Consider the following 10,638-nt stretch of genomic DNA (forward strand, 5'->3'; position numbering starts at 1 on the left):
TACATGTCCCGTACGGGGATTCTCGCCCACGTAGCGCGCCTACGTATCGACGAGTACATAACTTGAGCATTCAGATCCTCACGACCTTGAGATGAAACCAGACGCCAGTACTCTTCCCGTCGCAGCTAAGCGAAGCGAGATATGGAGTCGACACCCAATCACACAATCGATGTTCTTGTGGTGGGCAGCGGCGCTGCTGCTCTGGCGGCCGCTGCCACAGCCAAGCAACTTGGTCTTCGCACTTTGGTCATCGAGCAAACCGATAAGATAGGAGGCACAACAGCGTATTCTGGAGGCACCATATGGATCCCTCAAAATTCGGTCTCCGAAGCAGCCGGTTGTAACGACTCCCACGACGCCGCCCGCCAATATCTGCAAGATTCGCTTGCGCTTAGCGGAGGCGCCGGGCCGGAATCCACCACCGCGCGGATCGACGCCTTCCTGGCTGGCGGACCCGCGATGGTCAATTTCTTCCGCCATCTAGGCCTCCGGTGGAGACATTCTCCAATCCCCGACTATCACCCGGAGATTTCGGGTGCCATGGAGGCAGGCGGGCGGACGCTAGACCCCTGCCCCTTCGACGCCGGCACGTTGGGATGCTGGGCTGATCGCCTGCGCCGGCCTGGACACTCGGCACCGGTGGCTTACTTTCACGACTTCGCCATTCTGACCAAGCCTTACGCGTCCGCCATCGACCTTCTCACAGTTTGTTGGATGAAGCTGCGGGCGGTTTTCCGGAGCAAAACCATGACCAGGCCGACCTGCATGGGCGCTTCACTCGTCGCACAGCTCTTAGACATTTGCCTTCGTGAGGGGGGTACGGCCGTCCAGGTTCAGGTGAACACCAAATTCAAGGATCTGCTCGTCGAAGGGGGAGCCGTCTGTGGCGCTGTTGTGGAGTCGAAAGATTCTGGGGTGTTCAAGGTCTACGCTCCCCACGGGATCCTCCTGGCAGCCGGTGGTTTCGCTCGACGTGAAGACCTGCGGCGGGAACACCTGCCCCTCATCGGGACCGAGTGGACGCTGACACAACCTGAAGGTGACACGGGAGATGCTCTGGAAGCAGCGTGCAAGGTCGGTGCGGCCACGTCGCTCATGGGCGAAGCGTGGTGGATCCCCACAATCATCGATCCTGGAAGCGGGAGGCTCACGACCGCCTTGTTCGAGCTGTGCAAGCCCCACTGCATTGTTGTCGACCGGCAAGGGTCAAGACTCTTCTCCGAGGCCGACCCGTACGGCGACGTGGGTCGTGCGCTCTATCATCGGTCTCGAGGCGATGACACCACTGCCTGGTTGATACTTGACTGGAACTACCGGAATCGGTACACTCTAGGGTCGCTTGGCCCTAGGGTCGAGCCGGTTGACGCCCTGGCTCGCGGACACATCTTCAAGGCAGATGACCTGGCCAGCCTCGCAGCTCAAATCGGCGTCGAAGCCAACGGTCTGTTACGTACGGTTGGGAGGTGGAACCAGGCGTGCGACGACGGAGTCGACCATCAGTTCGGTAAAGGCCGCAGCAAGTACCACCTCTTCGTCGGGGACGGAAGCGCAAAGCGGCCAAACATGGGAACCATCGATCAACCCCCATATTACGCCATACAGGTGACTCCGGGAGACGCGGGCACCAAGGGCGGCCTGCTGACGGACGAACATGGGCGCGTGGTAGATACACGTGGTAATGCTATTGACGGTCTATACGCGGCCGGCAACTCATCGGCATCGGTCATGGGTGCTACGTCGCTGGGAGCCGGGGTCACTCTCGGCCCAGCTATGACATTCGCTCATCTTGCGGTACTCCACATGTCCGACAGGCGGAAGGCTAGGGGCGAGCGAGGCTTTTCCTTACCCGGTCAGGAAGGTAGCGATAAAGATGCATAGTGATATCGCGGTGTGCTGGTCGGTCGGCTAGATTCTAACAACCGTGTCAAAAATGACCAGTTTCCCAAGTTGAAAGATTTACTCTTGAGTGCCTTGTTATCATGCTTGTGCCCAGAGTGACCAAAAAGATGTATCGTCTACCTCGCATCAGCCATCCGCTGAGTCAGAATGTCATATAGACGGAACTATTTGATATCTTGAATGTGTTGGTCTTTACCACTGTTTTATCATAAGTAAGCCTCAGGCAAGGCAGCGCACTTTTCTACATCGCGAAACCATGGATACGATACCGGTTCCTCGGGCACACGTTGCCTAAGTTGTTGCCTGAATCTGCTTGTTAACTATTGAGCCTTCTTCCGAATCGGCATCTGGGCATTACGGACGTTCACTGAATCTTGATAAACCACACCTGCAAAAGTATAGCTTTCGTTGTCCTTCTATCGCCTCAAATATAGGTCACGACAAGATGTTCATCGGCAACTGATCAGCTGGCGCCGTCTACATACACCTTGATCGTAGCTCTGACCTTCTCATCCACCGACATCTAAAGCTTCGCCTTCCGAGGCGGCTTTCCTGTGTCCTCCCACTCATTGCCATAGATAGGCAACCGCGTAAGAAAATTCTCCAAGGCCTCGCCATTGACGATGGGAGCTGTGATGTAGTCTTGCGCATTGGTCCTTTTTACCAGGTCCGGCAACAGAGGCATCAAATTAGTAAACGCCCTCTCCTCTGCCGTCCAGATCCGTGTCCGACTGTAATTGCCATGCTCGATGTGCCAGCTAGCGTCTTCTTGGATACAACATTTCTCGAAGAGATCGAGCACTTCCGGAATCACATTACCAGAATGCAGTGCTGCCTCGTAGGCCATGCGTTGTCCGATAGCCTCCACCATAGCTCGGCAGCAAGGAAGGACCGCCGCATTGAACTCGCTGCTGCGGTGACCGCTAGGTAGTGCGGCCATTCTCGCCGCCATCTCGTCGAATACTCCCCTCTCGTACATGGCCAGAGGGCTACTTCGATCGCCCGGCTGAGGCAGGCAGTATTTCTGTGCTAGAAGCTCCGACGCCAGGCCTGTCCCATGAGTTAGTCGGTGGATCTCAATTCATGCATGAAACACATACGGATGCTGATGACCAGCGTGTCACCCTCTGCGACTGAATTCCCCTGGAACGTAGACGCCAGCTCGCTAATCTGGTTGTGGGCATATAACCCCTGCCACCCGCATCGTTCGGCAAGCTCGACGAGCAATCGAGATGAACGCACAACCAGTGCTTTGAATGCGGTCGCAAGACCTCTGCGGACGTCGGCGGTGGCGTCGGGGTTCATGAATTGCTGGACGGTCCATTCGCCATAAGCATGCAGGACCTCCCCGAAGGCCAGCGCCTTGAGTATGGGGCGCTGCTGCGTGCTGAAGCTCATGATAGACACCACTTGCCCGTGATTCCCGACCCCGACCTGCCGACGCTGGCTGTACATGGCCGCGATGCACCCGGCCACCTTCAAGGCGGACACGCCCATAATGGACAATGACAACGTCCCCACGGAAACACGCCAGATCTGGTCCAGGAACTCTGCCCGCTCGTCTTCGGCTTTCGCGGACGAACCAAGCAGCGCTTCGGCAGGAAGCTCGACGTTGTTGAATGTCGTGATGGAATGGTCCAACGGTTTCGTGCCGGGCCGGACCGGCAGGGCCCGCGACACGATCCCGGGGCGCATTCGGGTCGAGTCATTGATAGGAACGATGAAGGGCTTGACGCCCCGGCTCTCACCCTCGACCAGAAGGCGCGCAAAAACCACTGCTATACGAGGAATCCCGGCCAGAGGGGCGGTTGGTGGCATCGCTTTGGCGGCCCCGAAAGCTGGCGTGTGCAGCACGAAAGACCCATCGTCGAGCATCGTCGCCGTCGTGTCGAGGTTTTTCGCATCAAGGCCGTGATCGATTTCCGTCAACATGAATTCGCCGCAAACTTTGAACTGTCGCAAATCTTCGAGGAGGGGTGCTAAATCCGGTCGCTCATCTGCGAAACGGCCGATTGTTCCGATACAGAGGTTCAAGTGAATCGTCGCGATCACGAATGCAGTCATATCTCGAGCGGCGATCACTAAAGTGGCTTAGCATCAGACACTCCCTTGCGATCGAGGGTGACGTACTATCGAAGTGAAATCGCCAGAAGTTGGGCGAGAGGTGGAGGATGTCGTAGACCGTCAAGCCTGTAGCCGATTAGACGACGTCGTTTCGACACGTTTGCTCCGTGTACTTACCACTTCTGCGGCAGAGGTCTCTCGCCCGCCCATAGTGAACCTGAATGGCATCCTTAGTGACTTCATGCCGCGGTTCCCTTGCTGCATTCCACAAATCGCACCGTCCGTCGAAAGGTGTTGACAACATCTCGCAAGTTGTTGGACAGTTGAATTGGAGATGTCGGTGCCAGGAGGGTGATGGTTCTATACAGGGCGGTGCTGGGATCCTCTACGCTTCCGCTTACGTGTGTGAGAAGACTCCTGACTGTGGATTCCCTCATTGATCGCCATAGGTGATGTATATAAACCGTAAAATTATGTTCTTCCTCCAGGTCGGGTGCGGCATGGTCTTCCTTCCAGCCTTGGACCCACTCCGCGGCGTCTTTCGGCGACGAATCCGAAAGTAAATTGCGCCAAAAGAATCTATGTTGACCAAAATGGATGTTGGCACGTCCGAGACGTCAAATTTCCTTTCTGTTACCCTAAGTCGCAGAAAGAGCCTCGGTAGTAGCGTCTCCTTGCTGCTCTACCGTGGCGCGGCAGCAGCGTTGATAAGGGGCAATGTTCTCGGTGGTCACAGTGCGCCTCCGACGTCTCTACGACTTCATTCACTGTCCATCGGCCGCGTCCTCACTCCACGTCACCCAGTCTATCTTGCGGTTCCCAGGCAGTGCCGCTAACAATGGAACTACGGGATGCTGCCTCATATCCTCGGGAGTCAACATCTATCAGCGATGGGGAAGAGCTTCTCCCATTCCAAGCCACCTTCGACGCTAGCCATGACTTCGGCAACGACTCCTTCGACTGGGATGGTAGCCTTTCCTTGGAATCCTGCTGTGTGCCAGATATCTTCCCTTTGGAACTTGCCTCGAGCACGGTGTTCGACGACATAGGCATGAGGTCCAGCGCGTCACCTGCTTCAGCTCAAGCCGAGACCGGCAGGAAACAGAAGAAAGAAACGTATGCGGATCTGATATACAAGGCGCTCATCAGCCAAGACGCACATCAAATGACGTTAAAGGACCTCTATCAGTGGTTCATAGATAACACCGAGAAGCCAAAGGAACGGCAACGAGGCTGGAAGAATAGTGTCCGCTCCAACCTTAGTCTGAACCAGGTTAGTTCTTATGTTTGCAGCCTGCTCGGATTGCCTCCAGAATCTTTCTCTGTTTTTCTGCTTTTCCGTTTTTCGGAAACTAGAAAGAAGACAGAAACGAAAAGTGACAGCGCCTGCGTACGTCCATAGAAGCGAAATTGGTTAACGTTGTTCGCTTAGGCATTCCAACGACTTGAAGGCAAAACGTCTCGCTGGAGTCTCGCAGCTTGTTTCGTAGAGGGCATCCGTCCAACGCATAACTACCGAAACTCCCGAAGGAGAAAAAACCCCGTCATATCGACCAAGAAAAACAGAATGGTGGCCCCTAAACCTCTGGTCTCGAGGATTCGCAAGGCCCGGAGCAAGAACCTCAGACGTCCCGCAAGCCGTATCGACCCCCAATCTTCAGATGGCGTCTCGTCCTACTCGTTACAAAATCAACTGTTGGCCGAGCACATCCCTGACTTCCAGAAATGGGGTTCCACAGCCACCATCCAGGCTTCCTATTCCATGATGTGGGATGCAGCATGGCCTCTTGGGGGTTCCAAGTATGAGCCTGCGTGGATCGATTTGGAGACGCATCTGCCATGGTGCTGTGCGTTTTCCCCTTCCCTTGGGCTGTGGTAAACCCTACTCCTAAAGGCAAAGTAGGTCACTCCTTCCTCCCTGCCAAACGTTTGAGATGAATCGGCTGTGTTCGTCCTCAAGTGTGAAGATACATACGTATCCTTGGAAATACAGACCTGAACAGAGTCTTCTGCTGGAGGGCTAGGGCTGAGCGCATATACTGTTGAGAAGTTTGCTTTTGACTCCAAGTAGCTGACGCACAGAAATCACAGCTCTACATTACTACATCAAGGGAATCTACAAATCTTCTGGGACGGACTTTTCACCATGCTGAACAGGAAGACATCTTCAAGTTTACGGGTAGCCGGCGAACGATATCACTTGTGGATACTGCTGGTTCGGCTCGTTAAAGTGTCGCCGTGATCAGTGCACGTGCGCAGCTGGGCGGTTCAAAAGAACGAATTAGTGTGAGAAACAGTCAATAAAGCGAGACCTCGGGAAACGCCAGTTTTCTACATAATTCTATGGAAGTTTAGCTATGTAACTTGTTGGAAGGGTGCCTATCAAGCTGGCCGGTGCAATAAGATTGATAGAGAAACAAACGGCTTGACAGTATTCTTCTCAAGATAATCGAGAGATAATAGAGGTCCCATCAGGCGATTCAATCATGCCCAGAATGATGTCCTTCACCCTTTCACTATCATTGACAAGGAACTCGCCGGTTCCGTCCTCTTCGAGACTTCCCAAAGCGGAGACATGTGTACGGTACACGAACTCGTTGATGGCGCGTGCAAAGTCCTCGGGCACCTTATTCCGCACTCGATCATTCCCAGACCTCTCATGCATCTTCGCCACGAGACCAACGCGGTGGTATCTCTCGTAGTACTCTACAAGGGAGTTGATCGACTCGGTGGTCAGCTTGAAGGCCACCTTGTCCCGATCCCTCATGTCGACGTGAATGATGTATGCCTCGATGTGGATAAGTCGGAAGTCGGACAATCGCTCGACATCTTGAATAAGGTTTTGGCGTAGCTCTGACTCTGGAGGATTGGGCACCATGATGCATGCAAGATACCAAATGCTTTTAGGAGTCGAGAGCGTTTTGATCATACATGTTTGGTGATGGAGGACGCTGTCGAGTGGTTCCATTTGTTTCTCAACGCTCCGAAGCGTCTGAGCCAGCCATGGCTGGATCGTAGGGCCCAGATCAATGATAGGTGCGATAGCTCGGGGGTCGCAATTCGCCACCGAGGTGTGTGTGAGAGCGTGCACCATCTCTGCAACCAAGAGATCTGGAGGAAATGCTGATGTCAGATGATACTATAGAGAACTTGGAGATAGGCCTTTGGGATGGCTGGGAAAGGGGGATTGCGGTGTCAAAAGGAGTTCGTACCGAGAAAACCTCGCCGCAGCAAGATATTCCAAAAAGGTTGATTCACCGGTTTTTGTGATGGGTGTTGATACTCGGAGACGCGTCGGTGTTCAAGAGGTTGAGAATTCAGACTTTAAACTACCAGCACTTATGAGATGATGCCCATTTGGCTATCGAATGACATGCGAGGCTTTCCTTGGACAGCGGTAACTAAAATGAATCAGTGTCAGAACGATGCAAGGATGAAGGTCAAGATAGGAAGAACGGGGGATGAGATGAATGGGCGCTGGTTTTATACACCAAAAACTAGCTGCATGCCATCTTTCCTAACCGTAACCTGTAGCAGACCCACCGGAAAAGGGGTCTGTACAAGAGCTATCTGGTCTTCGCTCTTCCGGTACCATTGCAAGAGGACGCGGGGGTCAGTTTCATAGGGAGGGATGCATGCGTATCCACACGTTGGCAGATGCGAGCCAACGTACACATCAGGTCGGCTCGTGGAGCACAGTACACCATGGCCCATTGGGTTAAGTCTTCCATTCTCCTCCCCATCCTCTCTCTTTTCCCTGACCCCTATGGATCACTTGTCTACACTTGTCCACACAAGTTCATGTCTAGCATGCTACACGGCGTAACCAGAGATGCTGGAGCCAGTTCTTGTACATGGAATGAAGCCTGGCCGTGTCTTAGCATTATCGGACAACGTAACGGTGTTGCTAGGAAAATGGACGTCTTAATGTAGGTGATCGTGACAGAAACGGTGAGATCATTGATAGAAGACCCTTTCCCTGTCCGTCTTATGCGTGAGAGATAAGGAAACACAAAACCACAGGTGTACCTAGAACGAGCCACCTCTCTTCTCAGGTTGCTGGATACATACCGTGTCTTGCAGATTGGACAGAAACATCCCGGTTCGGCCTTTGTATTTGCACACATGATGAAGAAGATGACATGTTAAATCGAATATGCCTCGCCACTTGGTAAGATGCAAAGATCTACTTCGCACTGCTAGACTGAGGCTCTCTGAATTGCGTGGCTTGCGGTCGAGTCACGACAAAGCCTCCAAGTAGCACACCTGGGTCGCACATAAACTATACCTACACGATGACCTTGAAATTAATCATGATTACAGGGGTCTTTGATTGAAGAAAGGACGTCTCAACCGGGAGAATCGGTCTTCCAGGCAATGCGACGAAAACATTGTTCCATGTTCAAGCGAAAGTCACAGACACGGAGCAAGTTGTCTATTCAATTCATTGTGCCTCCTAGCGTTTGTGATTCAACCTCTCTTCGTCCTGTTCTTGGAGCTAATAGACCCCGGTGTATTCAAAGTACGTATACGAATATTCCCCTTGATCACAAGTGTATCCAGAGCATGGCAAATTAAGTGGCCTGACGCGCTTAGCGGAGTGGCGGAGGATTGAGGTTGTAGACCCAGCTTCTAGCCATGCCATTAATCCCGAGCAGTTGAAAGTCCTACGGATATCTTTGATCTCATATCACGAAGTTGTGCGGCCGCCAAAAAAGAAACAATGTCGACCCGAACTTCACGAACCTGGGACGATGACTACCTGTCGTTTTCTGGCACAAAAGATTCAAAGCCTCCCCCCTCTTCGGCTACGTTCCGCGTTGACCTATGAAGGGACGCTTTACAAACCTACTTGACTAGAACGCGATCATCAGAAAAAACGAGAGCGCTCACTGGCTTGCGCGTATTGCTACTATGGTTCTCTATCTGTCTACTGTACTGATGGCCAATGCGCTGCGACCATGGCGGGCCGGCGGAATTGGAAGGGATCTGCGACTGAAACGGCCCATGGCTACAAGGTCTGCGCCAACTAAAAAGATGGTAGGACCATCCACTGCGCCAGATGAAGGACGAGATCTGAGTCGGAGGCGCTTGTACTGGAGCTACAGTACGAGCATACTAAGGTGGAGGCTATGACCTCGAAAGCCATAATTGCCTCCTCGGGCCAGCAGTTTTCTGGGTACAAACTCGATGCAGAGCCCAGAGCTGTCTGGATGTCGATAAAAGAGTTCAATCCAACCGCTCGCTAGTAAGATATGTCGCCAAGGGCTTCTCGTGTAATCAGCGTTCACCGTCCAGAGTTGCATTGGCCGGTTACAGTTCGCCGCCAACATTTTGGGCGAATCAACAATTGAATCAAAACCCGTACGCTCTTCGCTATCCATCTTTGCCATGGCTGCGCCGCAGCACATGGTCGATTCCTCGCTTGATGATCTCACGCCAGGACTTGTCACGCTCGTCATAGACAAAGTGGGTGCCAGTATTAATCACTGCCGCGCTCACGCTGCAGCACAGGATGAAACGATACGCAGGCTCGCAGCAGAGATCAACAGCGCGAGGGAGACTGGGGAGCTACAACTGAAAACCCTGGACAACCAAGGTGCCTATATCAGAAGCCTGGAACACGATATGGCGCAGCTGTGAACGGCAACTTCTAAGCGCACAACACGAATCTCGCCACAACATGGGAATCTTTCTTTCACCGATAACAATCCACCGTGGAGACCTGAAACACGATTTTAGGACATCTTGATTCAATCGCATCAGAATTCATGCGAGGGCCTTGCCCTGCTACTGGCGCCAGTAGAGACAGAGGCAAATAATACTTCTGTCTCTCACACGACGGCGGGTGGATGGCGAGCGACGTCGGGGACGACATGGAACGAGACTGACTGGCTGAGTCCGGGTGACGCGAATACCAAGGCATCATCGGCTGTGTCGAGAGTGTGAGAAACGGTGACTTTCAGAATCATGTTGGCACAAAGGCTAGTCGTCAGCGCATGTAATATAACTAGACGTTGTCGAAAGTGGGGTTCATGACTTCTCCGAACAACGCTGGCCATGCAGACGGCAACATAGCCCCGCGTAGTCGCTTTCGCACATGCAGTCAATTCATGCCTTTACTTATTCATTCTACTAGACAAGAAGTGTGTAGTTTCTGGTGAGTCTCGTCACCTCTGAGCAGCGTCATGACAAATGTGTCGGCAATCTCGCAACAAGTTGGACTGTTGGTCTGGTAATCAATTCGCCAAACGCCCCATTATCATAGCTAAGTGACCTTGTCTCGCTGGAAAGTGGTTTACGCTACAGGTCCCCACAGCCTATTGGAGGAGGTGAGTAAGGCATAAAACGTGGAGAACGACTTTCTACGCTCTGTGTCAAGGATTGTGTCCAAGTCATTTCACGTCGATGCCTCTGGGCGACTACACTTGCTGCATCGGCATCGTGACAGTTATGCCCAAAGAAAATGGCGGACCTCAAGGCGCCTCAAAGAAGACGAAGCTATTCGATCTCGCGTCATTGGACGACGATTTTGGGGTTCAATCGGAGGAGGTCTAGACACTGACGAGACGCTGACATGGATAAGATCGGGTGGTTCCGCGGGATAGCCAGAAATCCATCGCTCTACTTGGTTGAGGTATGCAAAAAGGGTCTTAGTAGGTAAACAAGTGCTGT

At 53.0% G+C, this 10,638-nt stretch overlaps 5 protein-coding genes across 5 annotated transcripts; 3 read left to right on the forward strand and 2 right to left on the reverse strand.

Moving 5' to 3' along the window:
- Window positions 1–141: 141 nt before the first annotated feature.
- On the forward strand, window positions 142–1,878 carry CCOS01_17092 (uncharacterized protein; the record flags this gene model as incomplete). The annotated part of the gene is made up of 1 exon (XM_060465226.1): window positions 142–1,878. One exon carries the CDS (start codon window positions 142–144, stop codon window positions 1,876–1,878), a length of 1,737 nt encoding a protein of 578 aa, XP_060304213.1.
- A 544-nt stretch (window positions 1,879–2,422) lies between these two features.
- CCOS01_17093 (uncharacterized protein) lies at window positions 2,423–4,267 on the reverse strand (the record flags this gene model as incomplete). The annotated part of the gene is made up of 4 exons (XM_060465227.1): window positions 2,423–2,949; window positions 3,000–3,980; window positions 4,030–4,089; window positions 4,141–4,267. 4 exons carry the CDS (start codon window positions 4,265–4,267, stop codon window positions 2,423–2,425), a joined length of 1,695 nt encoding a protein of 564 aa, XP_060304214.1.
- Window positions 4,268–4,801: 534 nt separating this feature from the next.
- CCOS01_17094 (uncharacterized protein) lies at window positions 4,802–6,116 on the forward strand (the record flags this gene model as incomplete). The annotated part of the gene is made up of 3 exons (XM_060465228.1): window positions 4,802–5,236; window positions 5,396–5,810; window positions 6,055–6,116. 3 exons carry the CDS (start codon window positions 4,802–4,804, stop codon window positions 6,114–6,116), a joined length of 912 nt encoding a protein of 303 aa, XP_060304215.1.
- A 287-nt stretch (window positions 6,117–6,403) lies between these two features.
- CCOS01_17095 (uncharacterized protein) lies at window positions 6,404–7,057 on the reverse strand (the record flags this gene model as incomplete). Its single annotated transcript, XM_060465229.1, has 1 exon — window positions 6,404–7,057. One exon carries the CDS (start codon window positions 7,055–7,057, stop codon window positions 6,404–6,406), a length of 654 nt encoding a protein of 217 aa, XP_060304216.1.
- A 2,297-nt stretch (window positions 7,058–9,354) lies between these two features.
- CCOS01_17096 (uncharacterized protein) lies at window positions 9,355–9,606 on the forward strand (the record flags this gene model as incomplete). The annotated part of the gene is made up of 1 exon (XM_060465230.1): window positions 9,355–9,606. The coding sequence occupies one exon, from the start codon at window positions 9,355–9,357 to the stop codon at window positions 9,604–9,606; it is 252 nt and encodes an 83-aa protein (XP_060304217.1).
- Between the last annotated feature and the right edge of the window lie 1,032 nt (window positions 9,607–10,638).

Source organism: Colletotrichum costaricense, assembly GCF_030867565.1.
Source record: "Colletotrichum costaricense strain IMI 309622 chromosome Unknown Scaffold_43.1, whole genome shotgun sequence".
NCBI lineage: Eukaryota > Fungi > Ascomycota > Sordariomycetes > Glomerellales > Glomerellaceae > Colletotrichum > Colletotrichum costaricense.